This window comes from Phocoena phocoena, chromosome 20 (genome assembly GCF_963924675.1).
Source record: "Phocoena phocoena chromosome 20, mPhoPho1.1, whole genome shotgun sequence".
Lineage (NCBI taxonomy): Eukaryota > Metazoa > Chordata > Mammalia > Artiodactyla > Phocoenidae > Phocoena > Phocoena phocoena.
Window position 1 is genome coordinate 46275446 of NC_089238.1, and position 26458 is coordinate 46301903.

The following is a 26458-nucleotide window of genomic DNA, read 5'->3' on the forward strand; positions in this document are numbered from 1 at the left end:
CTGCCAGGGTGACCCCACCTGGCCCTTCACACTTTGGGGCCCATTCCCTAAGTGGCCACAGCCCAGACTGTTCCACGGCTGGCAGCAGGAAACAAGGCCCCGACGCAGTCCACTCTCTGTTCTCAGACCTGTCAGGGTGCTTTGGGGGACAGTCTCTCCCCACCAAGTGAGGTAGGTCCCCCTTGGCTCCTAATTAGGTGGGGAAGACAGGGCAGGCCAGTCTCCTGCACGGGTAGTCATTCTCTCGTCCTTGGACACTGCAACAAACGTGGTCCCCCTTGGCTCCTAATTAGGTGGGGAAGACAGGGCAGGCCAGTCTCCTGCACGGGTAGTCATTCTCTCGTCCTTGGACACTGCAGCAAATGGGCTGCCTCCCTGCCAGTCTTAAAGGACTTAGGTTTATCTAGGGACCTAAGGAATTAGGTTTATTCCGAGGAGAGGCTGTGATGTTTATGATCACCCTAAATAAAGATACTCCTTGAAGAGATGCCAGTGTGCTGTTTCCAGGAAGGGCTGGATGCTACAGAGCAAGACAGGTCCATCAGTTGCACTGAAATGTGAAGGCAAAAGCCTAAATCCTCAGCCTCCTCCCACACCCAGAGAGGCACATGGCCACCACCAGGACCCACATGATAACAGGTACCTCATCCAATCCCGGACCCTCATCCCATCTCTTGGGCCCTCAGCATCAGAAGTTGGATCATCCCAGGGGCAGTTTCCCACAGTGCCAGGGGAAGTGGGAATTGCTCCCAGCAGGAACAAAAAAGATCTTTATGAGGACAACCTTGAAGAGCAGAGTGAATTTATTCCAAGAAGATTGCAGTCCTGAGAACTCACGGCCCACAGGCACATGGCAGAGTTGCTGGTTAAGGCCACGATTAGCAGTGACTTGCTGCAGGACTGCACTGGCTCTCTGCCACAGACACGAGTGTGGACCCTCATCCCTGTTCCCACTCCCCCATTAAGTCAGCTTGGGAGTGAGTGTGGAACAGGAAGTCTCTACTCAGGCAAAAGCCTGACCTCTAAGGAAGGCCACAGGAAATGCCTCAAAGGGCCTCTTCAGGGTCGGCCTTACCAAGGGAACCCAGCCATCTGCCAAGGCTGGTTGTCATCCCCTTCTTCCAGGCCCTCATGGAGAGTGAGAAGGCCAAGGCCCAAGCTGGGCCATCAGATTTGTAAAGGTCACAGTGGACGCTGAACTTAGGACCTTCCTGTGTCCAGATGGAGCAGACACCAAGCCTAGGCCACTGTCAACCAGGAGGTCACAGTCCTGTTCCCAAGCACCATCTGTGCTTCACCAACTTTTAGAAAGGGCTGGGCCTGAGCTCAGGTTGGCTTCCTTTGGAAGCAGATTCACAAAGAAGTGGGTGGAGAGTAGAAGATTGAGCGCTCCCATGGGGGAAGGAAGGGAGGGCCTGCTATAGCTCCAGGCTTTCTCCTCTTGCAGAGGGACAAGCCTCATGAGAAGGGGCATCAGGCTGAGGTCTCAGTCCCCCAGCAGCTGCAGGCTCAGGCCCTGAGTGTCCACTTCTACCAGGTGGATGCTGTAGTTTCCGAGGCCCTAGGAGCAAAGGACAGGAGGTGCTTAGAGGGTTCTGGGTGGGTTTTAGGCTTTCGGGAGGCTGGACTGTGGCTGCAGGGCCAAGGGGACTTACACCTGTAGCCGCTGGTTAGCTGGTGGGCCACAGGGAGGGCTCCTGTCCCGCGCCAGATACCATACCCCGACCACACCATACCTCAGTCTTGGCCAGCACAGCCTCCAGAGCCTCCTTTTGCCGCGGCTCCTTGGTCAATAGGTAGAGAAAGCCCCCGCCACCTGCCCCTGCCAGGCTCTGGCCATGCACGTGGGGGGCCAGGACATCCATCATACGCCGCACAGCCAAGGGCTCACAGCCTGGAGCCATGAGCTTCTTCTGCTCCCAGTATGACGTCAGGCACTGGCCCAGCAGAGGCAGGCTCCCTGGGGTGGGGGCAGAGAGGGGAGTTGTGTGCCTGAGCCAGGATATTCACTCAGTGCCCATCTGTAGACTGGATGGGGTGCCAAGAGGCACTTCTTAACCAGTGTCATAGTTAAGAACCTGGGTTCAGTACTCACTGGAAACAGGAGTGATAAAGCCCACCTCACGGGGTTGTTTGAGGACTAACGAGCACAGAGCAGTTGGCGTGGTACCCGGCACAGTGTTCACTGAACTGTGTAACCCGAATCAGCTCTGACTCCCTGGAACTCGGCTATGGAGCCAGGCCTCTTCCCCCATCTGCTTCCTGGTAGGTGGGGCTGGAGGCCTTCCCCAGGATGCAAGTATTGACCTGAGATGTGACTCCCACCTAAGTGTGGGACCCTGCAGAGGACAGAGGCTTCATACCTAGGGCCGGTGCCAAGTCTGCAAAGGCCCCGGGCCTCAGACCCACAGGCAACAGGCACTCACTCCTGGTGCCTGAGCTCCGGGGAAGAAGCGCCTTACCTTGGCGGAAGGCTTCAGCACACTCCTCAGTGTGCCGCACCAGGTTGCGGGCATTCTGCACAACGGCAGGCAGCCGGGCATACCAGCTCCTCAGCACGTCCTACAGATGGGGCAGGAGGGGTGCAGTGAGGCTCAGCCTAGCTGAGCCGTCTCGCGTCCCTCCCTTCTGGGGCCAGGGCTCACCTGCAGCAGATTCCGGGCCAGACGGGTCTTGCCAGTGTACACCAGGAGCAGGTGGTCATTGAGCTTCTGGACAAAGCCCACAGGCACAGTGATCTCTTCCACTTCCACCTTCAGCGGCAGCTGAGCCCGGGAGCGCCCCACCTTGATGCCAGGCATTAGGCCACCCACTTGGTCCTGCCAGCCACCTCCTGCGAGAGCCCGGGCCCCGTCACTGTTGGAGCCTATCTGGCCCAGCTTCCCTCTCCCAGTACAGGCTCCTGGCCTTGCATCCCTGGCAGGGACCAGTGTGGGAAGACAGCTTCCCCCCACAACTTCAACTGGGCCAGGTGAGCTGTGCAGCTTCTGCCCCCGCCCTGGGAGCAAGTTGAGCCCAGCAATGGAAGGGGCTTCATTCTGGAGCCAAGCTTAGAATGCACAAGGCCTGAGTTTTGTTGCAGACCTAATGTGTACTTGGAATTGGGGTAAACCACATCAAAGGATTAAGACCTTACACTAACCTTTCCCTCTGAGGAGGGATGACATAGGACTTTCCCTACAGCCTAACAGTCCCTGCACCCTGGCTTGCCTGATAAAGGGTGTTGATGGTGGAAATAAGCTTCTCAGCATTTCTTATCAAACTTAAAATAGCTTGTTCACATTTTGCTTTACTAATGAAAGGTATGGATCTCTTTTCTTCTTGCAGCTATATAAAAATGTCAAAACTTGAGATGATTCTGGGATAGGCCTTTGATATTTGGAGAAGGGCCTGCAAGGATTTCGAGTATAAAATGCAAATGGCAGGAGGCATCTGGAACTTTACAGCCAAAATGTGGTTAGTGTCAGGCCTGGAATGTCAAGAACTCCTTAATTGCACCCCTCTCCTTCGGAGCACGTAGCGTAGCTTGTAATTATACATTTATTGGAGTGGTTATTGATCAGTGTTTGTCTCCAATAGACCGTAAGACTTTTGATGGCAGGGATGCTGTTTTTGCTTGTTTTATCCCCAGGACCCAATACAGAGAGGGTATTCGATAAATAGTTGTCATTTGACCAAATGAGAGATATGTTTTAGTTTTCTCAAAAGAAAACTAAAAAAGCTTCCCCATCTGCCCTTTTTGCTAATGACTACCTATTATGGGATGTGAGTCATTACAATGAAAGGAGGGAGCTAGGCTACAAAGTGGCCAGAGAAGATACCATAATCAGGCATCTATACATCTTTGTGGCAGTTTCCCTCCCAGAGTCATGCTGAAGATGAGGCCTGGCATCCTGAGGTGACCAGAGCACCCCAGAGCCAGACCAACCTCTGGCTGCTCTCCATTGTGCATGGATGCTAAGGGGCCACAGTGATGAGTAGGAGAAGCTAGTGACATTCTGTATGATCACAGCCACGGTGCTAGTGGTGACATTCTGTATGATCACAGCCACGGTGCTAGTGGTGACATTCTGTATGATCACAGACATGCACCGGGTACCCCATCATGTGGTGGGGGAAGCGAGGGACAAGTGGCCCTAGCCCAAGAGAGAGGCGCGGTGCTGAAGAACAGGCTGAAGGTCCTTTCCCCTAATCCAAACCCAGCACTGCCCTGAGGGACAGCCCTGGGTAGGAACAGAGACATGAGGAATACCTAACACACATGGAAGGTGCAGCACGGACCCTTAACACTTAGTAGGTGCTCCTACATCAAGTTCTTTGAGGTAGAAATATTTCATTTTGAAAACCACCAGAGGGAGAGTGTCAGAGTGATAAGAGGGAAGTTCTAACCATTGTAAGGAGCAGCACAGTTCTGTCTGCAGGTCCAGGGAAGCCCCTGGAGGCCCCTGAAAAAGTTCCAGTGACCTCCCTCTGCCCTGGGGCAGGCCATACCTGTGGTAAGCACCTGCTCCAGATGCAGCACTGCGTGGATCAGGGCCTCCGTGCCCACCGCCCGGCCTGCGGCCCGCTGCAAGGCGGCCAGGGCAGCCCCCGCCAGGATGCTGCTGGTGCCTGCAGGGCGCGGAGGAGAGTACCAGCCATGAAACAGCTCTGCCCAGCCCAATCCTGCCCCACCCCCTCCCTCTCCACTGGGCAGAGGCTGGGGAGAGGATTGGAGGCAAAGCTGAAAGGGGGAAGGGAGTCGGTGAGCAGCAGGGAGACAGGGCCTGCTCACCAAGGCCAGAGCCATGGGGCAGCTCAGACCAGGTATGCAGCTCAAAGCCGCCCCCAAAGGTACACAGCAGCTGCTCACTCAGCGAGAGCTTGGAGTGGACACTCACGATCCCCGCACAGATGAAGGCCGCCTTCAACAGCGCCCCTGTGGAGTGAGCAGCATCCGGCAAGGAGTTTGGTCTCCAGGGGTGGAAACAGACACCCCACCCATCTCAGCCTGGCCCGGGGCTCATCTAGGGTATAAAAGCCCAGCAGCGGTGCAGACCCCATCCCCAAGCCACGAAAGGTCCTCTGGGCTCCATAACACCAGCAAATGTGCCAGCTCTACCTCCTGTGCCTGGGCAGTGTAACGTCAGGGCTCCTCCACCAGACTGGCTCGCCCTCAGGCCAGGCACCCGTGGCCTGCAGGGTCTCTCGGGTTCTGCCCCCATCCCCCAGCTGGCTAGGTGTGCCATCCCCAGCTGCGCAATCCACAGGTGCCCTGACCTGGGGCATGGGGCTGGCAGTAATCCTGCAGGTCATCCAGGCTCCCGCATACTATCTTCGTGGCCATCTTGTCCTGCCGAGGTCCCAATGCCAGCCACAGCTCGGGCTCTGGGATGCAGCGAGCCCTGGCCCCAATGGGCCGGCGGCCATTCACTCGCACAGCCAGGCCCAGCACTGCCCCACCAAGCTCATAGGCAAGGGGTGGCGTGTCACTCCAGCCCCCTGTGGCAATTGAACAAGACCAAGCTGGTCAGAGGGGCTGCCAGCTCAGTTCTGGGGTGGCTACCCTCACCCCTACCCCCCTCCAAGGGGCTCACCAGAGAAGTCCACTCGAGCCGGGCACTCAGCCACCACCCACTGCCCAGGTGCTGGCAGCTCTACCGGCACCGAGGAGACAAAGTGCTGGGCTGACATCACAGCCTGGCGGATCAGGATCTGCCCAGCCCCCTCGTAGTGGCGGGCAGCTCGTACTAGTAAGGCTGGTCTGCCAGGAGGGAACAGAGAGATGGTGACATGGAGCCCCAAGCTGGGGGCGGGCTGCTTGGGTTTGGGGACCGACTGCCCTAGGTGACCTGAGGACACTCCACCTCTCTCTGGGTTTCCACCTCCAAGGACGGCAAGGGGCTACTCCAAGGGTTTTGACATCGTTAGCACCCACCTGCTCAGCCACTTGTCCCGCTCCTCGGCAAGTGCCGCCACGCCCCGCGCCAGGTCTCCACACTCCAGGTACGAGAAGTGCCGCACCCACTCAGGGTTGGCAGCTGGCCCACTCCGTAAGCCTCCTTGGCCCTCTGCCATGCAGCCCAGGACATCCGCCACACAGGCCAGTGCCCGGGCTGCCACGCCAGGGTCTCCCACACCAGCTGCCACTGAGGGACCAGGAGTCAGTAGTAGCTGGGGAGGAGGCCCGCCCTCAATGCCCCCTGCCCTCAAGCACCCCAGACCTCTTCACTTTTGCCCAAGATGTATCCTTGCCCGGGAATGCTCCCCACTCTTCTGCCTGGCAAAGTTCTCATCCCACCAGCCCCAGCCCAGACATGCCTCTGCGCCCCCCACCCAGGATGCCCTTAATGAGTAAGAGCTCAGGCTTGGGGGGCAAACCACCTGGGTTCAGTCTCAGCCCCCCACCAACCAGCTGTGTGGCCGAGAGTGAATAACTGAAATGGGGAATGAGGCAGTCCCTGTGAGGCTAAGGCTGAGTCCCCAGCCAGAATGCCTGGGTCCCATGCATGGCGGGCCACATCCCCCTGGGGCTGTGCTGGAGCTCTTCACCCACATCCGCCCCCCCCCCCCCCCCCCCCGCACAGAACGTGCAGGCTTTGCCGATGCTCACAGGACCCAGAGGCTCAGCCCCAGGCCTCCGTCTCTCATCAAACTCCCCACTAACAGGGATGGAGCTTCCCAGAAACCTAAAAGTTAAGTCCATTTGTGTCTTTCCCCTGCTTTAAAGTCTCATGACTCCCTAGTACCCTCAGGTCGATGACCTAGAGGGCAGGCAGGGCAGGTGATGCTGGGTCTGGCTTCCCAGCATGGGTGCCCAGCACACTCACCCTGGTCCAGGGTGGCCATCAGGGGCCCAGGACAGCCCTCGCGCACAGCAGCCTGGATCAGCGGGCGCAGGCTGAGGTCCTGTCGGGCCTCCAGCACGTGCTGCGCCTTATGCAGGGCCTGGCGGAAGAACAGGTGCCGGCGGGAGGCCAGTGTGGCAGCCCGATCCAGGCACGGCTGCAGCTGCTCCCATGACAGACGCCAGGAGGCTCGCCAAGCCCGCAGGGCCTTGCTCCCAGCCTCCTGGGGGTCCAGCATCCACAGCATGTCCTGGGGCCCCAGGGCCCTCGAGGGGTGGAGCACGGGAAAGAGACGGGCACTGAGAAGGCAGCGCTCAATGGGGGGCATGTCTGGGTCCCACAGGTCCCAGTCCCTGATGTGGGGAGAAGACACATGAGCAGGAGGGAAGCAAGTGCTCCTGCCTGGTCACCAAGACCTGACCACCTGTCAGCTGGGGGTTGGCTCATTCATGGGGACAGGACGAACTCCAGAGGCCGCACAAGCAGGCAATTCAGGGAGGGAGGCCCAGCTGCCCTGCCTCCTTCCCCAGGCCATTGAACAAAATCCCAAAGCCTGAGCACGGCCAGGAATTTGGAGTTGCCCAGGGAGAAGATGCTAGGGGAAATCAGGCTGCTCGAAACTACCCCAGGGGACTTCTTTGGCGGCACAGTGGTTAGGAATCCGCCTGCCAGCACAGGGGACACTGGTTCGAGCCCTGGTCCAGGAAGATCCCACATGCCGTGGAGCAACTAAGCCCACGAGCCACAACTACTGAGCCTGCGTGCCACAACCACTGAAGCCCGGGTGCCTGTAGCCCATGCTCTGCAACAAGAGAAGCCACTGCAGTGAGAAGCCCGTGCACCATAACGAAGAGTAGCCCCTGCTCGCCGCAACTAGAGAAAGCCCGCCCACAGCAATGAAGACCCAACGCAGCCAAAAATAAATGAAATAAATTAAAAAAAAAAAAAAAACTACCCCAGACTGCAGGGATGGTGGGAGGTGGGGCAGGATGAGCAGAATGAGCCTCCAAGCAGCTACCACCCTGGCTGCCGAGGCCCACAGAGGCCCGTGGGGCCACCAACCCTACCGAATGCCTGTCTTCTGGAAGAACTGACTCCAAGACATGTTGAGATACGTTCCTGTCCCCTGTCTCTGGGGAAAGAGAAGGAAGCAGTCAGGGCTGCAGGGGCCACAGGAAGGGGTTAAGGGCAATAAGACCAGAGGACCAGGATCTGCTCAAGAGGGGACAGGAAAAGAGACAGGGGCACTTAGGCAAGCAAGTTCTGAGACAGCATCAAGTCCTGGAGCTTCCACATTCCAGCCCGGGTGCCTGGAACTTGGAGCAGAATCCTGGCGCCTGACCCTCCATAACTGGCTCTGCAGCCCAAGGCGGGTCACCTCCCTCTCTGAACCTCAGTCTCCGGCCTGAAAAATGGGGATAAGAATCCCCACCCAGCCTGCGTCAGAGCAGCTGAGGAGGGAGGTAAAGGCCTGTTGAGACTCTACTGGCTACACTCTCCTCACTGCCTATCCCTCAGGTGAGCGCTCAGAGAGCCCTGCAATGAAGCTGCGCTAGGACCCCCGGTGCTCCCCAAAGCCTAAAGAATGGGGGCGAGGGGAGGCAGGTGAGCACCTACTTCCCAGCTGTCGAGACGGCCAACGAGGGTGAAGGCCCGGCTGCGGGCGCCGTGTAGCTGCACATGGTGTCCCTGCAGGACGAGGTCGTGCAGCTCCAAGCCGTGCAGTGCCTCGGACTGGGCCACGTCCAGGCCACTCACGAAGCAGCCGGTGCCGATGTGAATGGGGCCCTGGCAGGGGAGCGGGCAGGCGTCCTGCGTGGGCAGGGGAACCCCAAGCATGCCCACAAAACATACAGGACCCTGGCTTCCGTACCCTTGCCCTCCCTCTGCCTGCCCTCTCAGGCCTCACCCGCAGGTGGCAGTGCTGCAGGACACTCCCAGGACCCAGCTGGACGGGGCCCTCCAGCAGGCAGCTGACCACAGAGCTCCCGGCCCCCAGTAGCTGCCGCTCCTGTGAAGCCAGGGAGAAAGCTGTGAGGGCCTGGGGCGGGGGCTGCCCCAATTCTCCTCCACAGCCAGGGCCAGAATTCCTGCTGCTCCCTGCGCCTGTCGGCCAGCCAGATCCCTCTCGATATCTCCCTGGCCACAGCCTCAGGCTGACTCCCATCCCATCTTGATTTCTGCTGCTCCCCCAGGGGCACGCTCTCCCTGCCTTCTCCTCCAAAGCAAATCTGCACCCAGTAGTGGAGGTCCCACCAAATGAGAGCTCCCCCAGAAAACCTCTCCCACCTGTCCAGCTACCCCTACCCCTGCCACCCTGAGGGCCACCTCTGAACTCTACCTGCCCCATCACCATGAATTTGCCTGAATCCCCAAGCAGACCCTTCAGAAAGGGTGTGTGTGGGGGAATCTTCTCTAGCTGCTCACTCAGACTTGGATGTAGAATCCTGACTTGGCCACTTACTGGCTCTGTGGTCTTAGGCAAGTAACTTAACCTCTCTGAGCCTCCAGTGACTCATGTGCAAAATGGGGATAATAACACCTACATGCATAGATAATCTGTCCCAAGAGTGAGCTATTCCCTCCCCTCCCTGCATCCCCCCCCATTCCTACCTGTCTTCAGGTACCCCGTAGGCCCCTCTGCTGGCCTTACCTCCAGGCAGGTCTTACCTCCACCTGGGAGTGCACGACCTGGGCCCCAGGAGCCCCCGGGAATGTGAGACTGTGCAGGAACTCACTGGCTGAGTTGGTCATGTAGTTGTAGCTGCCGTCAGGGACATATGCTGTAAAGATACAAGTACTGACTCCAACACCCTGCATGTTGCAGCTCTGACACCAGGCTGGGCCTCCCACCAGAAGACACATCTTCATCAGGGCCTGGGAGGGCAAGCATGGAAATGAGCCCACTGTGCCAATGGGGAAGCTGAGATCCAGAGAGGCTCAGCAACCTGCCCAAAGTCACACAGCTAGAAAGTAGAAAGACCAGGACTGGAGCCCAGGAATGAGACAAAGGAAGAAGAGGAGAGTTACCTTAGCAGGGGACTCGGAACTGGGAGAGGGTAATTGTCCAGTCCATGCACTCACTAGCCCTGCCTGGTCCAGCAGCCTGGGGGCCAGGCAGGTGGGGTGGGAGCCTCATTCTGGGGGCCTTCACTCCCATGGCCTCCCCACCCCGGAGAGCCAAGAGGCAGTACCCACCCACTGTGAGGGGCTGATCCCGAAGCTCCCTCCACAGCTCAGCCCGGGCTCCATGCCGATAACCTGCGATGTCTGCATCACCTTGCCCCATCTCTGGGGGCTGCCCCACCAGGAAGTCCTCCCTTCTCACGTTCCGGGCCATGCAGAGCAGGATGTCAAAAAATAGAGACAGCTGGGACAAGGGTGGGAAGCACTGCTATTAGTGGGTTCCTAGGCTGAGCTGGGTGGTTCCATCTCTAGAGACGCTGACATAGAGAGGGGAAAGGACTGGCCTGGGGTCACACAGCCAGGCTGCCAGTGTCAGTGCCTCATGCCCAGGCCAGGACCTGCCAGTCCCCAATCCCAGTCACCTGGACAGGCCGGGCTCCGGAGTCCAAGCCCATGTAGGTGCAGGCGTCCAGAGGCGGGCTCACATGGGTGGCCAGGAGGTGCTCAGCAGTTTCCACAGAGAAGAAGACAAGCCCAGAAACCTGGAGGGGCCCACAGGGGTCAGGCGGGAGGCCCTGGGGCCAGCCTTGTGCCTGAGTTGGGGAGGGCCATGTGCAGATGGGCCAAGCAAGGCTGACTGCCACACCGGACAGGATCATTCATCTTCTGGGCCACTCCAGCACCGCGACTCCAGGCTTACTGGAGGCAGCTCCACCAAGGGCCCCTCAGCAGGCAACTTCTAGGACCCCCTCAATTTTTAGGTCTCCTCCCAAACCCAGTTCTCCATCTTCCCTATAGTCTAGTCCCAGGCTCTTATCCACCACTCGTACCTTTGTCCTTCATTCTAGAAGGATCCCCTGAGTCTGGTTCCAGCCTTTCTCATTTGGGACAAGACCCTGAATTCCAAGGCTGCCCCCTCCTCAGATTTTGGCTTCACCTGCTCCCCTGAATACCAGTTCCAGATCTTCCTCAGATTCTGGTTCTAGCCTTCCCCAGAAGGAGTGGGGCTCTGCCCTGGCAGCCATACCAGTGGCACCCGCCCATCAGGCCTGGCACATCGTTGTATCTCTGCCTCGGTGCCTTGGTAATAAATGTCCAAAACGAAGCCCTACGTGGGAGCAGAAAACAGAGTTAGGGAAGGGAGCAACAGAGGATTACGAAAGAGGGCACGCAAGGATGTTCTCCAGATGTAAACCCAGGATGCAAGTCTGACAGGCCCCAGCATACTCCTGGGGATACAAAGGCCTGAGACCTCCCCCACCCTGACAGCAGAGGGCAGGCTTCAAATGTCTCCACAGCCCCAAGCCTGGGCACAGAGCCTGGCACAGGATCAGGGGCAATTCATGTTTGGTGAAAGACTAAGTGAGCTGCTGCCATGGGGCGAAACTCCTCCAGATCCAGACCATGCCAGAAAGTCCAGGACGAGGCTGCCCAGAGCACAGGACCAGGAGGCCATCCCAAGATGGCTCAGCTGCCCACGCTGCTGCCCCAGGGGCACTACCTGGGAGTCCATGAGGTAAACACCATGGTTCCGGGCATAGGCCGTGCTCCCCGGAAGGGCGATCACTCTGGCTCCCCGGAAGCCGTCCCAGCTGATCCCTGCAGGTGGGGGAGTCAGGAGGCTCTCCAGGGACCCCAACCCAAGGAACGGGGGAATCCCTTCCAGGAGGAGGGCAGGGGCATCCAGGCACCTCTAAAGAAAATATGGTTTCCAAAGCCAAACGGACATTCCTCTGGGAGAATGACAACACCTCACCCCCAAAGTTTGTCCACAGAGCCCTTTGGGGCAAAGGGGGCAGGGCTGGGTATCTCCACTCTACGGACAGGCAGACTGGCCCAGCAGGGGAAGCCCTGCCTCCAGGCCAGGCCCAGAGACGGGGTGGGTGAGGAGAGGCAGAGCCACGTTGGCTGTGGCTAGGGAAGGCAGTCCGAAGCCTTCTCAGGCTCACCTGGGTTTGGAGGAACAGACAGCAGCATGTCGGTGCTGCAAACCCACACGCCTGGCGGGGAGCCTGGGCCCAGCTGTGGGGAGAGAGAATGAAGCTGGTGGCTGGGCCCAGCCCTTCCTCTGCTCCCACACAGCACAGCCTCGGCCTGTTCCAGGGAGACTCAGGCTGCTGAGGTAACAGGGGCCTTCCTATATCCATGGTGCTTATGCCAGCCCTCCCGCCTACTTCCTGAGGCCATACCTCCCCGCAGTGTGGCCAACGCTAACATCCTGAAGCTCTAACTAACTCCAGGCAACCGAAGCCATTGTTCCTGGCATCCCCTGTCTGAGCCAGCACAGACTATGGCTGGTGGCTCAGCAGGAAGGCCCCATGGCAGCTGCCTGTCTCACCCGATGGCTCATGATGTCCAGCAAGCAGTCCAAGTTGCAGACCACGGCCTCCACAGGGGCCTGGGGGTTCTCCACAGGGAGGCAGGTGAAGGCCCGGCCACAGTCATCGAAGGGGAAGTCTCGGCCCTGGGGTGGGAGCAGGGACAGGCAGAAGAGCTTGAGGCAGAGAGCCTGGGCAGAAAGCCATCAAGCTAGAGGACTTTTACAGAGTGTGTTCTCATGTGATTTGTTTAAATTACATGATTATGGTAAAAAATTAACAAATGCAGATACACAGAAAGAAAAACAATCCCTCAGGGATAATAACCGTTGCCCTTATTTTGAGGTTATGCCCTTTCATATACCTCATATGCATACTATTTTTTTCTTTTTTTACAAAAATGAAAAAGACGGAGACAACAGAACTTCACACACACACACACACACACACACACACACACACACACACACACGAGTACAAGTCAAACTGGAGAAAGATTGGGAACCATATCAATGTCAATATCCTGCCTGTAATTATACTATAGTTTTGGAAAATATGACCATTGGCGAGATCTGGGCAAAGTTTACAGAGGCTTCCCTCTGGATTATTTCTTAAATGTGGATCTACAATGATCTCAATCAAACTTTCAATTAAAAAGGCTGAGATCATTCTATACAAACTTGTGCGGCTGGCCTTTTTCACTGAACGATGAAAATATATTCACCGATGCTCACAGTGAGCCAGGCCAGGCCCCAATTTCAGCATTTGATGGGTCATCTCAGCACATCCACATGAAGTAGGAACTGCTGCCATCCTCATTTTACTGATGAGGAAACTGAGGCCTAGAAACAGTCAAGTGACTTGTCCCAGGTCACAGAGCTGGTCAATGCACAGGTCGGTGCAGAGAGTTAAATGGACCTTTCAATCATTGTCTAATACTCCACTAGGAGGATATGCCGTTTATATTTAACCAGTTCCCTATTTTGGACACCTGGATTAATTGTATTTCTGATTCTTCAGGATTTGCACAATGCACACTGGCACACAAAGGCAGAAGACCCCTAAAGTCCCATCCAACCCCGAGGATTGACCATCCTTCTGCATGGCCCCTGCCCAGCATTCTACTGACCATGTGCAGGATGAGGATCCAGGCCGAGTGCAGAACATCTGATGTGACCACCTATCAAAAGTGGAAGAGCACTGTTCACAGAGGTCTGGGCGGATGGCACCCTCTTGTGCAGGGAGAGACCCCAGCACAAGTCCACACAAGAACCAAAGGGGGGACTTCCCTGGTGGTGCAGTGGTTAAGAATCTGCCTGCCAATGAAGGGGGACACGGGTTCGATCGCTGGTCTGGGAAGATCCCACATGCCACGGAGCAACTAAGCCCGTGCACCACAACTACTGAGCCCGTGCGTCACAACTATTGAAGCCCACGCGCCTAGAGCCCGTGCTCTGCAACAAGAGAAGCCACTGCAATGAGAAGCACGCACACTGCAACGAAGAGTAGCCCCCGCTCACCGCAACTAGAGAAAGCCCGTGCGCGGCAACGAAGACCCAACGCAGCCAAAAATAAATAAATAAAATTAATTAATTAAAAAAAAAAAAGAACCAAAGGAACAACCAGCAAGGTCAAGACCAATGGCCACAGGCAGGCACGAGGCAGCCCTGGCCACTCCTGGATAAGGAAGCACAGCAGCCTTCCAGTTGGGCCACTCCCCTGTCCCCTGTTTTTAGGGAAGGCTGCAGGCGACAACGTGGGGCTGGCTGGCGGGTGACTCGCAGTAAGTCAGCTTCATGGCAACCACACAGTGGTTCCCTCCCCTGCGGGTGCCACCCCCACTGCCAGAGCGTGTCCATGCCTGTGACCACCCTCACTGCCTGTGCCAGGGTGCCATGCAGGCAAGGTGATCTCGTGAAGTGGCTGGGTGTGTGTGGGACGTGGGCCCAAGCTCTACACACCGGGGGCCACTGCACCTCAGTTCCAGCAAACCACTGCTATGTGGGAAGGAGAGTCCAGGGTAGCAAGATGAGATTTCTCAAGGGAAGCCAGAAAGCCTAACTCCTAGATACTGGCTCTGACTTTCTAAAACCACTACAAAGGCTGCCCCTGCCTTCTGCCCTCACCTGGACGAGTCTGCTCAATCTACAGATGCAAAAACTGATGCCAAACCAGAACTGGGCAGAAAAATGGAGCCCGAAGAGCTGGGGACCTTGGAAAGGCTCTGTTTGAAGCCCCCATCCCCGCTGTACCCAAGGGGGCACTTGAGCAGCACTCACAGTGAAGCCCGCACGGGCACTCAGGTGCTCAGCAGCCACCAGGAGGGCGTTGAGGGTGGCTCCTCCACTGCCCACATGAACCTCAGGGTCTTCCACGGCCAACAGCAGCGTCCTGGCGGGGATCTGCTCTCGCTTCTGCCGTATCTCCAGCTCTGCAGTCAGAACATGACTGGGACCTGTCCCCCAGCCTCTCCACCCTGGTCCCAAGCACCTCAAGCAAACCTCCTGACAGCCATTATTTAATCTTCTTTGACTTAGCAGCTTTTCATCTAGTAGCTCATCAGATCTTTTCCCAACTCAGTGAGGTAAGTACAATTACTCCCACTGCACAGATGAGAAAACCGAGTCTCAGTGAAGTGACCTATGTCGGAGGTCACGCGGCTAGGAAGAAGCAGAATCTGGGTTGGAACCCGGGTCTGCCCAGCTCCTGGGGCTGTAGGGGTATGTGACAAGGAAAGGGGAGAGGGTTCCACATTAGGGGCAGAGTGGAGAGGGAAGTCAACTACCTCTCTGGAAGACCTCGACGCTGTCCTTGTACTGGCATGTCAGGATGATGACCGTCCAATCAACCCCCTTCGGCTGCTCCATTCTGGCCAAGGTTGAGGGGCTTCCAGGGCAGAGATATGGGTATATGTGAATTTTTTAAAAATTATCATACCCTAAAATTGATTTCTTTGGTTGTAAGTAGTTTTATGAATTTTAATACATGTATAGATTCTTGTGGTTACTACCACCATCTGCATCTTAAAAAGCTCCCACATGCTAACCCTTTACAGTCACACCCTCCTCCATCCCTCACCCCTGACAACCAGCCATCTGTTCTCCAAAGCTATAGTTGGAATGTAATCTTTTGAGATTGGCTTCTTTCACTCAACATAACGCCTCTGAGATTCATCCAAGTTGGCTATGCATATCCATAGTTCTTTCTCTTTTTTTGCCAAGCAGTATTCCATCGTATAGACATCGCACAGTCTGTTTCTCCACCCACCCACTAAAGGACACCTGGGCTGCTTCCAGGTTTTGGTAATCATGAATAGAGCTGCTATAAACATTCATGTGCAGATTTAGCGTGAACATAAGACTTCATCTCTCCAGGCGGACACCTAGGTGTGGGATTGCTGGGTCACGTGATGAGTGTATCTTTGACTTCATCAATCTGGGTGCATGACATTTCCTCAGGAGAGGAAGTAAGGGGAGTGGGGTGGGGTTGACAGGGGATCCCACCTTAAAACAAGGGGCTGCCCTTTCTGTACCGCAGGCCCCTCATCATCCAACCATTGGCACTGAGCTGCAGGGAGGGAGGCTCTAACTTCTAGGCTCCTGAGGCTGAGGGCAATTCCCCGGAAAAGAGGGAAGCTCTGGGAGAGGTGTACCAGTTTGTTCAAGCACAGCATGCTAACAGCACCCACTACAGGGACCTCAGAGGGGACCTCCCCTCCCAGAGGCTCCAAGCCAGAAGGGGGCTGCAACCCCACCTGTCAGCCATCTTCCTCCAGGGCACTCTGAGCAAGTGAGGGGAAGGTGAAGCCAAAGCTATGGCTTCACCCACTCCTCTCCCCCAACACTCCTTTCCTACCGGATAAGAAACCAATCTGACTGTAGAGACCCTGGCCTCCCCAAGACCTCTGTGGACGAGTCCCTAGGAGTGCGCTGGCATCTACCTCTGGCAGGGTCCCAGTTGCTGTCCCATGCAGCAGCCCACCCCCACCTCTTCCCTCCAGCCCCCAAAGCTCAGTGTGGGGAGGGCCGGTGGAGTGAGCTGCATGCCACCCCAGAGGTGCCCTGAGCACACGTCCATCTGCAGTCAACCCTCACCCCAGCTGGAGCCAACAGGAAACCTGAACCTCAGTAATGGTTCCTTCCTATGCCAGACTCTGCTGCCACCGAGCCCAGGGTTCAGGCTGACAGACACTGCCACTGAGCAACGCTCATACTCCCACGAGCTTTCAGGGAAAGCTTCCACCGCTAACAAAAATTGCTCTTTCCCTGTTCAGCTCAGGAGGGAAATCCAGAGGGGAAACCTGAGCTAGAGATCTTGGCCAGGCATCTGAGGTCAAAGGCATTCCCCAGGTTACCCATCTGGCCTTCTCAGTAAAGGGGGTGTCTGGGGATTCCAGACTGGCCACCAACTCCCTGTGTGATCTTCGGCATGCCTAACCCTCTCTGGCCTCCTGTGGTAGGGAGTGTAACGGACAGATGCCCCCATCTTGTTCACACAGAGACCATGCTTCCCACCAACCAATGACATGAAGAAGACAGACCCACTCCTACAAGATGGGGATCCTCTGACAGGCACTCTTGGCTCCAGAACTCCCCATCAACCCAACAGAAACTGTCTTACAACCGCACTGCAGTCTGAGAGCTTTCTACCCATCCCTCCTTTCTTCCTTCCGGTGCTGTCACAGGAAGCAGAACTGAAAACTGACAGCTCTCTCTGCTTCCTCCAGCTCCCTCCCCTTCTTCCCTCCCCCAATAAATCTCTTGCAAGTCTAATCCCATCTTGTTCTCTGCTTCTCTGAGGAGCTAAACCATCATGGGAGTATATCATCTTCCTCTTGGGACTGCCAAAGGAAAAATTACTGTAAGAACCTCTAAATTAAAGTCTGGGAAGTACTTTCTTTATCCTTAAAGATGAAGAAACTGAGGCACAGAGAGATTAAGTGACTTGACCAAGGTCACAGAGCTAGCAAGTGGTAGAGCCAAATTTGAACCCAGACACCTTTTTTCCAGAGTCCATTCTCTTAACCCCTACACTGAATCTACTTTTTAGGATGGAAAAAAGAACAGACGTACTAAATATATGTAAAGTGCCCAATACAATGTGACAATGAAATGGGGATGGCATTAATGATAACAGCCACTAGAAGTGAGCTCATCCACCCATTCTGACCCATAGTTAAGGCACTATGATTTTTCATCTTCACAACACCACTGCCAGGTAAGTATTCTGTCCACTTTACAAATGCTAGTTGATGCTGCATCCGTGACTGGGACCTGGGTGTCTCAGATTCTTATTTAGGTGATGGTGATAATGATGTTTGATCCCAAGCAAACGTTCTAAAAGAGAGCAATGAAGAAATGCCCCAAGGAGAGTCCAAAGGTCTGAGCCCGGTCTTGGCATAGTGACTGAGAGTCATGAGCAGATGACAGGTCGCAGGCAGAGGAGGGAGGACGGCATGATCTGGACTGTACTCTACTAGAAACTGGACAGAGGAATAGTCCTGGGCTGCAAATCAACCCCCAGAGGCTGTCCCCAACTCTCCCTCTTCCTGTGTGATCTTGAGCAGGTTACTTAACCTCTCTGAGCCTCAGTTCCTTAATTGAAAACTGGGGCCAAGATAGCAACCTCCTAGGATGGTTGCATTAAATAAAACACAAAAATATGTGGCACACAGCAGGAGCTCAATGAATGGTAGTTCTCTCCAGTGAGGAAAAGCAACAGGAGAGTTCAACTTGACCCTGAAGCGGGTTGGAGCGAAGGCTCTGATATATTTTCTGGGTCAAAGATGCCCCTGTAGAAGAAAAAAATCAGGGAAGGCCTGGGAAAATCAACCAAGGCTAAGTAGCATGCCTTGCCCGATAAGACTAAAGGGTATTATGAGAACACAAAAGGTGGAACAGTACTGGTGGCATAGGGAGTGTCTTCTTCAGGCACCACGCCAGAGACACGCTGAAGTATCAGCTCAGGTGACCCACTCAACAGCCCTATGAATTGAATTTTACCACATCTACGTTATATTTAAGGAAATTGTAGCATAAAGAGATGAAATAGCCTGCCCAAGGACATAGACAGCTTTTACAGGCAGGTCAGGTGTATCCAACTCCAAGACTCTTGTTCTTACCCACCCTGTAGAAACAAGACATCTCTCCTGGAGTCTTTAACCTCTGTCATACCTGACATTTGTACAGAAATTTTAGATAATACAGGCCTCTATCCAATATTCTGCACATTTCCAACAGAACTTCATCTACTGAGGCCAAGTTGAAATAGTTCTTAATGTCCTCAGCCACACGCTGCCTAAAATTAGGATGGGGAAGGGAAGCCAGGGACAGAATAAAATAGTAAGGCCTCTTCATATTTGCTTTTTGAAGAGAAGTGGGGCAGGGATTTTGCATTTTAAGGGGAAAGAGTAGCCCCACGGAGGAATCTGATTTATCTTCTGGGAAGCGAAAAAAGGCAGAAGGAAGGTGATTGGGAGTAAAATTACATTGCAAATTACACAAACGTCATATAATTGAGATTTGTGGATAATGACGAGCCCCGATGGGGCAAACGGAGGCAGGAAAAGCGACCTCAAAGGAAAAATCACCAGCGCCAGCATCCAGAGGCCCACCTGCCTATGGTCCCTGTCCCGGGCGTCCCCAAGTCCCGGAGCTCCTGTAGAAAGACCCAGGCCAACGGGTTGAAGGACCCGCAGACGCCCCTTGGAGCAAGTGGGCGCCCGGAGGCTGCTGCAGAGTTCCCCGACGCTCTTCCCTATCAGGAACCAGGCAGCCAGTGGCCCGGCTCAGTCTTGCGGGTCCAAGTGTGTGGGAGGGAGGCGGAGAAACGCCGCAGAACACTGGGGGTACCGTACCGGTATCCGCGCGGTCTGATATACGTGTCTCCGCCGGCTCTCGGCACAGCAGGATCTTTAACGCGGGGCTGTGCGTGCCTTCGCGGCGCACCCTGGTAAATGTAGTTTCAGCCCTCCGCTCGCCCTGGCTTGTCCTCCCCAAAAGCCCAGCTCGGAGCTATCGCCTGAGCCAGCGGAGATGGTCAGGGCAGCGCTTTCCTAAAGGGCAGTGATTCTTCCCTTCGAGAAGTGAGGTGAGGGGAGAAGGCGGCTCCGCTGGGCAGCAAAACTACAACTCCCAGAGGAACCAGTGCGTTGTAAAGACAAAACTCGTTTTCTGAGACTCGGGGTTCCAGGTTTGTGTTTTGTTCGTTTGTTTAACCCCCTGGCGGGGGGCGTGGTGCCGCCGCGTTTCCCCGAAGAGACACAAATCAAACCCTGAGGAAAAAACCCCACAGGTGTTCGAGCGTAAGCGACTACAGTTGGATTGGCAATTGGCCATGCTTTGGCGGGTTCATTATGTGGGTCCTTCCGGTAGAAACTTTTCAACTCTGTAGTGGGAAAAAGATCTGTGGCTTTTTTGGAAAAGTTATGAATGGCAGCATTGTTCGTAAGAGCGGAAAACTGTAAACTCTCTCTCCCGGGTACTGGGAAAATAAACTAGGCACATCCATGCAATGGAATACTATGCAGCAGTTAGAAATAATGAGCTAGATCTACATGTTCAATAGGGAAAAGTGTTCAAGACACTTTGTTAAAGAACATTATGTACGGGAATCTACTCATGTCAAAAATAATGTATGCGGACATATAGTACATGTGGATAGGAACCGGACTGGAAGGAGCACCCTCTGAGATGGAGACTGCCAGGGATGGGGATAGGCAGGGAGAACTTGAGCTTTATTTGTATTGTTTGAATTTTTCCTATGAGAATATACTTGCCAAATCTAGTGTCCTTAATAGGGAGCCTGCGAGGCCCAAGCGGTCAGTCTCAGAGAAGATGAGGGATTCTGCTGTAACTCTGTGTAACCTTGGCCAGTCCCTTGGCTATTCTGCCTCCTTGTCTTTATCTGTAAAATGCGGTAATAGTAGTGTCAAATGCCTAAGATTCTTATGAGGATAAGATAAATACATTCTTGACTCCATAGTAAATTCTCCAAAAATATTAACCATTATTATGATGACTGTTGTTACTCCCATGCGGACTCCTTAAAGCTGGATCAATGGTTTGTTCACTATTGTATCCTCAGTCACTAGAACGTGCCTAGGACATTGTAGGTGGTTAAAACAATTTGGGTTTGTATTGTTTGTTTTTCTGGGGTTTTTTGGCCGCACCACATGGCTTGCGGGATCCTAGTTCCCCAGCCACGGATCAACCCCGGACCTTGGGTTCTCGGCAGTGAAAGCGTGGAGTCCTAACCACTCTCCCACCAGGGAATTCCCAACAATTTGTTGAATGAAGGAATGAATAAAGAGCAGTCCCCTACTCAGCTCCTACTACCCCGCCTCCTCCGCCAAATCTCTCTCCTCTCAGTCTTCTCCCACTAGAGTCATCCCCCCTCTTCACTTGGCCCAGGTCTCATCCTCCTTCTCCCACTTCAGCACCTGCTCTCTTCTACTGTGAACCCAGCAGGCCTCCAGGGAAGAGATGAGCTGCCTCCCATTGCTGCTGTTCTCAGCAACGCAGATCCCCGCTCTGCAGTGGAGTGGAAGACAGGGATGCCTGCAGCCGCAGCGTGGCGGGGGCTCAAGGAAAACAGCTCCGAGGAGCTCAGAGGCCAAGGGCCTCCTAGGGCGGGCATGCTGGCCACGTAGGGAGTGGCTCCAAGGCCACTAGCAAAGATACTCACAGAAGGCTTTTTTTTTTTTTTGCGGTACACGGGCCTCTCACTGTTGTGGCCTCTCCCGTTGCGGAGCACAGGCTCCGGATGCGCAGGCTCAGTGGCCATGGCTCACGGGCCCAGCCGCTCCGCGGCATGTGGGGCCTTCCCGGACCGGGGCACGAACCCATGACCCCTGCATCGGCAGGCAGACTCTCAACCACTGCGCCACCAGGGAAGCCCCAGAAGGCTTTTTAATGAGATAAAGCCCTCAGCAGCAGACACAAAAGCATGTAGCTCTCCATCCCATGGTCTGGGGTAGACAGAGCCATGAAAAAACATTCTGATGCTATAATATAGAGCAGATTCTAGTAGTTAAATACAGGGTTTGGAATCAGACAACTCCTCCCCAGTTCTCATCACTTTCTGACTGTGAGCAAGCCACTCAAATTCTTTGAGCTCAGCTTTCTTCCTCAGCAAGAATACAACAGTATTTGCCTAACCAGGTTGTTGGGAGAATTAAATGAGCCAATGCATTTAAAGGGTCTGGCACAGAGTAGGCATCCAACTTCCTTATTAAACAATCATTCTGCCAAAATGTAAGGGTGCAAGTCTGGAAGGCTTCTTGGAGGAGGTACAATCTGCAGGACCCTGCATGAGATATGAGGCTGCTGGTAGCAGGAAATCCCTCTGGGAGCCAGGACTACCCACAGGGATATCTTAGGTTGAGTTCCCTAGATGCCTTAGGTTGAGTTCTCAGAGCCTGAGAAAGGGATTCTTGTGCAAATGATCTCTTAGGGCAGTGAGGGAGGCAGGATAGGGCAGGGGAAGAAGCCAAGCAAAGATGTCGGTTCAGCTAAGTCTAGCCTCAGTCTGATCCTCTGGGGAGCTCTGGAGTATAAAATACATCACAAGGTTTATCCCTCTTAGAAGCAAGGGAGCTGGACTTTTTACCCCACATCAGTCATTCGTGGGCTGTAGGCAGGCCAGGGAGAGGTAGGGAAAGGAGGGCATCTCCAGGCAAAGCAGCTCACAGGGACTGATACCAGTTCTTCAGAGAAGGGTGCATCTATGAGACATTAGCAGCCAGCACTCACAACAGCAGGGGAATGGGTGCAACCATCCCTGTAAAGGTATATAACCAAGAGTATTTACTGCCAAGGGACTGGCAAAGAGATGGGAACTGGATGAAGAAAACGGGGAGAGGATATTAAATTCTCCTACTGGGTCTTCCAAGGAGAAATTGAAGCAGCTGATATGTTTTTGTTTGTTTGCATTTTTTTTTTTTTTTTGCGGTACGCTGGCCCCTCACTGTTGTGGCCCCTCCCGTTGTGGAGCACAGGCTCCGGACGCGCAGGCTCAGCGGCCATGGCTCACGGGCCCAGCCGCCCCGCAGCATGCGGGATCTTCCCAGACCGGGACACGAACCCGTATCCCCTGCATCAGCAGGTGGACTCTCAACCACTGCGCCACCAGGGAAGCCCTGTTTGTTTGCTTTTATTTTTTGCCGTACCACACAGCTTGCAGGATCTTAGGGATCCCACAGGGATCGAACCTGTGTCCCCTGCAGTGGAAGTGCAGAGTCCTAACCACTGGACCGCCAGGGAAGTCCCTGGTATGTTTTTATAAATTTATTAATTTACTTATTTTGGCTTGTTGGGTCATTGCTGTGCGCGGGCTTTCTCTGGTTGCGCCGAGCGGGGGCTGCTCTTTGTCGTGGTGCACGGGCTTCTCATTGCCGTGGCTTCTCTTGTTGCGGAGCACGGGCTCTAGGCGCACGGGCTTCAGTAGTTGCAGCACGTGGGCTCAGTAGTTGTGGTTTGCAGGCTCTAGAGCGCAGGCTGAGTAGTTGTGGCGCACGGGCTTAGTTGCTCCGCGGCATGTGGGATCTTCCCGGACCAGGGCACGAACCCGTGGCCCCTGCATTGTTAGGCAGATCCTTAACCACTGCACCACCAGGGAAGTCCCCTGGTATGGTTTTAAATAACTAAAACCCAGACCTGATAGGATTACCAAATAGTTAACCCTTTCTGGAGAGCTAATAAGTGTACTTTATAATTAAGTGGCCCATCTTCTCCAATGCCTGATTTGCCTTTGCCGAATATCTTATGCAGTATTTTTCAAAAGGTGTTGCTATAGGATGTTAACAAGTGTTGCTGTAAAGGAGGTACAGATCCATTAAACAAAGGTAGAAAGGTTTATTTTCTTCCCACAACTTTTAAACCAATATACTGGATCAACAAAAACAATGGAATATTATTCAGCCATAAAAAGAATGAAATACTAATACATACTGCAACACGGATGAGTTTTGAAAACATTATGTAAAATGAAAGAACTCAAACACAAATAACTACATATTGTATGATTCCGTTTATATGAAATGTGCGGAATAGTTAAATCCATAGAGACAGAAAACAGATTAATGGTTGCCAGGGACTGGTGGGAAGAATGGGGGGTGATCGCTGAAGGGGTAGAGTTTTCTCTTGGGATGATAAAAATGTTTTGGAACTAGATAGAGGTACTGGTTACAAAACATTGTGAATGTACTAAATACGCTGAATTGTATGCTTTAAAATGGTTAATTTTATGTTATGTGAATTTCACCTCAATTTAAAAAAACAATCAGGACAAGCTCAGTGTGCTTGTTGCTAATGGGGTGTCACTGTTCTCAGGCCTTCTCAGTGGACACAGCTAAGGAAAAAAATACCTATATGCATGGGGAACCTCTAGGCTAACCTATAAAGCATTTCACAAACAGGTTAGGGAATCCTTTTTTGAGAGCATCTCACAGGACCTATGATGTAGAAGGCTGACCCAGCGCATGGAATGTTGGTGGAAATGTTTTTGTTTGTTTGGGGGTTTTGTTTGTTTGTTTTGGGGGGATGACTTTTGGTTTTGGTCAAGCCGCAGGGCATGCAGGATCTTAGCTCCCCAACCAGGGAATGAACCCGAGCCTCCTGCAGTGGAAGCGTGGAATCTTAACCACTGGACCACCAGGGAAGTCCTATGACTTCTGTTTTAATCAGCACTCTTCTTCTGCCTTTTTGTATAACTTTGGAGAAACTGTTTCTCTGAGCTGGGACTTACTTTATACACCAGACCAATGGTCTCCATTGATATAATTGAAAGGACTGTAAAAAAAAGTTTAACACTTTTAAAGTCTGTCAGAGTGCTTTACTAGGTTTCAAGCTCCAAGAAGATAGGGTCTAAGTCTTCTATATCAGTAATTTTCACAGTGCCAGCCAGTGGGCTTTCCACATAGGCACACACATAGGAATAGGTAGTACACACATAGGAATAGGTAGTACACATTCTATGGAAGACCGTGGACCAAGCACTTTACCTCCCTGAGCTATCTGCCAATTTAGTTCTGCCAGAGGCTAAGAAATAATTAATTTAATCAACATTTCTGGAAGGTCTGTTTGGACCTACAAAAGCCGGTCCTCTGCTCTCCAATAGTCTGTTATCTAGTGAAGTAATGATAACAAAAGACACCATCAGTTGAAACTTCCCCAGTTCCATTCATTTAATCTTTAATCTGGATCATCAACATTTAGATCATTTTTAATCTTTGCTCTTACAATGCTATAACAGATATCCATCTCTATATGTAACTAAGAACATGTACGAATAGGATATCTTCCTAGAACTTACTAGGTCAAATTGTGTGTGCATGTGCACTTTGAAGATATTACCAAGTCTCTTTTCGTAGAGGCTGTATGGATTTCCAGCCACATTGGCAGTGGCTGGAGAATCCTTGTTCCCCACACGCTTGCCAAGATAGCTATCAAGCTTTTTGATCTTTGCCAATCTGATAGGTGAAAAATGATATCTCAGTGTGGTTTTAATTTGCATTTCTTTTATTAAGAGTGAAGCTCTGAGAAAATAAGTGTTAGTTAGAATGTGGAGAAATTGGAACACTTGTGTACTGTTGGTGGGAATGTAAAATGGTACAGCCACTGTGGAAAACATTAAGGTGGCTCCTCAAAAAAATTAAAGACAGAATTATCATATGATCCAGGAATTTCACTTTTGGAGTATATCCAAAAGAATTGAAAACAGGAACTCAAAGAGATATTTGTAAACCCATGTTCATAGCATCATTGTTCACAATAGCCAAAAGATGGAAGCAACCCAAGTGTCCATCAATGGATGAATGGATAAAATGTGGTATATACATACAATAGAATATTATTCAGCCTAAAAAAAGAAGGAAATCCTGACACATGCCACAACATGGATGAACACTGAGAACATTATGCTAAGTGAAATAAGCCAGACACAAAAGGACAAATATTGTCTTCATACTTACATGCCTTGATAGTCAAATTCATAGAGACAGAAACTAGCCTGCTGGTTGTCAGAGGCTGGGAGGAGAGGAAAATGTGGGGAGTTATCCTTTAATGGCACGTAGTTTCAGTTTGGGAAAACCAAAAAGTTCTGAAGATAAATGGTAGTGTTTGTTGTACAACAATGTGAATGTACTTAGTGTCACGGAACTGTACACTTAAAAATGGTTAAGATGGGGCTTCCCTGGGGCACAGTGGTTGAGAGTCCGCCTGCTGATGCAGGGGACACAGGTTTGTGCCCTGGTCCGGGAGGATCCCACATGCCGCGGGGCAGCTGGGCCCGTGAGCCATGGCCGCTGAGCCTGCGCGTCTGGAGCCTGTGCTCCACAACGGGAGAGGCCACAGCGGTGAGAGGCCCGCGTACCGCAAAAAAAAAAATGGTTAAGATGGTAAGTTTTATGTGTATTTTAGCACAATTTTTTAAAAAAGAGTGAAGCGGTCCAGTGGTCAAGACTATGCACTTCCACTGTAGGGGGCACAGGTACCAGGGAAACTAAGATCTCGCATGCCATGAGGTGTGGCCAAAAACAACAACAACAAAACATAAAAAAGAGTGAAGCTTTGCATCTTTTCATGTCACAGCCATTTGTGTTTCCTTCTCTGTGAACTGTCCGTTTATATTCTTTTCACATTTCCTGTTCCTTGGTCATCTTCTTACTGATTTACAGAGCACTTTGTATTAGCCTTTTACCCTGATATAAATTGCAAACTTTTCGTCCATTTTCCTATTGACTTGGTTTTTGTTGTGTTGTTTCTTTTAAAAAATAAACTTATTTATTTATTTATTTTTGGCTGTGTTGGGTCTTCGTTGCTGCATACAGGCTTTCTCGAGTTGTGGTGAGCAGGGGCTACTCTTCGTTGCCATGTGCGGGCTTCTCATTGCGAGGCTTCTCTTGTTGCGGAGCATGGGCTTTAGGCGCTCAGGCCTCAGTGGTTGTGGCTTGCGGGCTGTAGTTGTGGCACACGGGCTTAGTTGCTCCACGGCATGTGGCATCTTCGTGGACCAGGGCTCGAACCCGTGTCCCCTGAATTGGCAAGCAGATTCTTAACCACTGCACCACCAGGGAAGCCCTTGTTGTGGTTTTGGTTTTTAGCTAGGTATGAGGTAGAGATCTGACTAAACTTTTAAAAGCCGTTTTATAAATTAGGAGTTTGGGATCAACATATACACACTACTGTA

At 53.1% G+C, this 26458-nt stretch overlaps 1 protein-coding gene across 1 annotated transcript; it reads right to left on the reverse strand.

Moving 5' to 3' along the window:
• Window positions 1-785: 785 nt before the first annotated feature.
• Window positions 786-15156, reverse strand: FCSK (fucose kinase). The gene is made up of 23 exons (XM_065898588.1): window positions 15057-15156; window positions 14551-14702; window positions 13401-13451; window positions 12292-12417; window positions 11903-11975; window positions 11455-11552; window positions 10981-11061; window positions 10376-10495; window positions 10026-10197; window positions 9498-9610; window positions 8737-8838; window positions 8445-8615; window positions 7895-7959; window positions 6810-7180; window positions 5918-6128; window positions 5577-5743; window positions 5260-5481; window positions 4775-4918; window positions 4492-4611; window positions 2646-2833; window positions 2463-2562; window positions 1737-1960; window positions 786-1561 (listed from the first exon to the last, which is right to left on the reverse strand). Exons 1-23 carry the CDS (start codon window positions 15136-15138, stop codon window positions 1487-1489), a joined length of 3228 nt encoding a protein of 1075 aa, XP_065754660.1. The 5' UTR covers window positions 15139-15156; the 3' UTR covers window positions 786-1486.
• Window positions 15157-26458: the final 11302 nt, after the last annotated feature.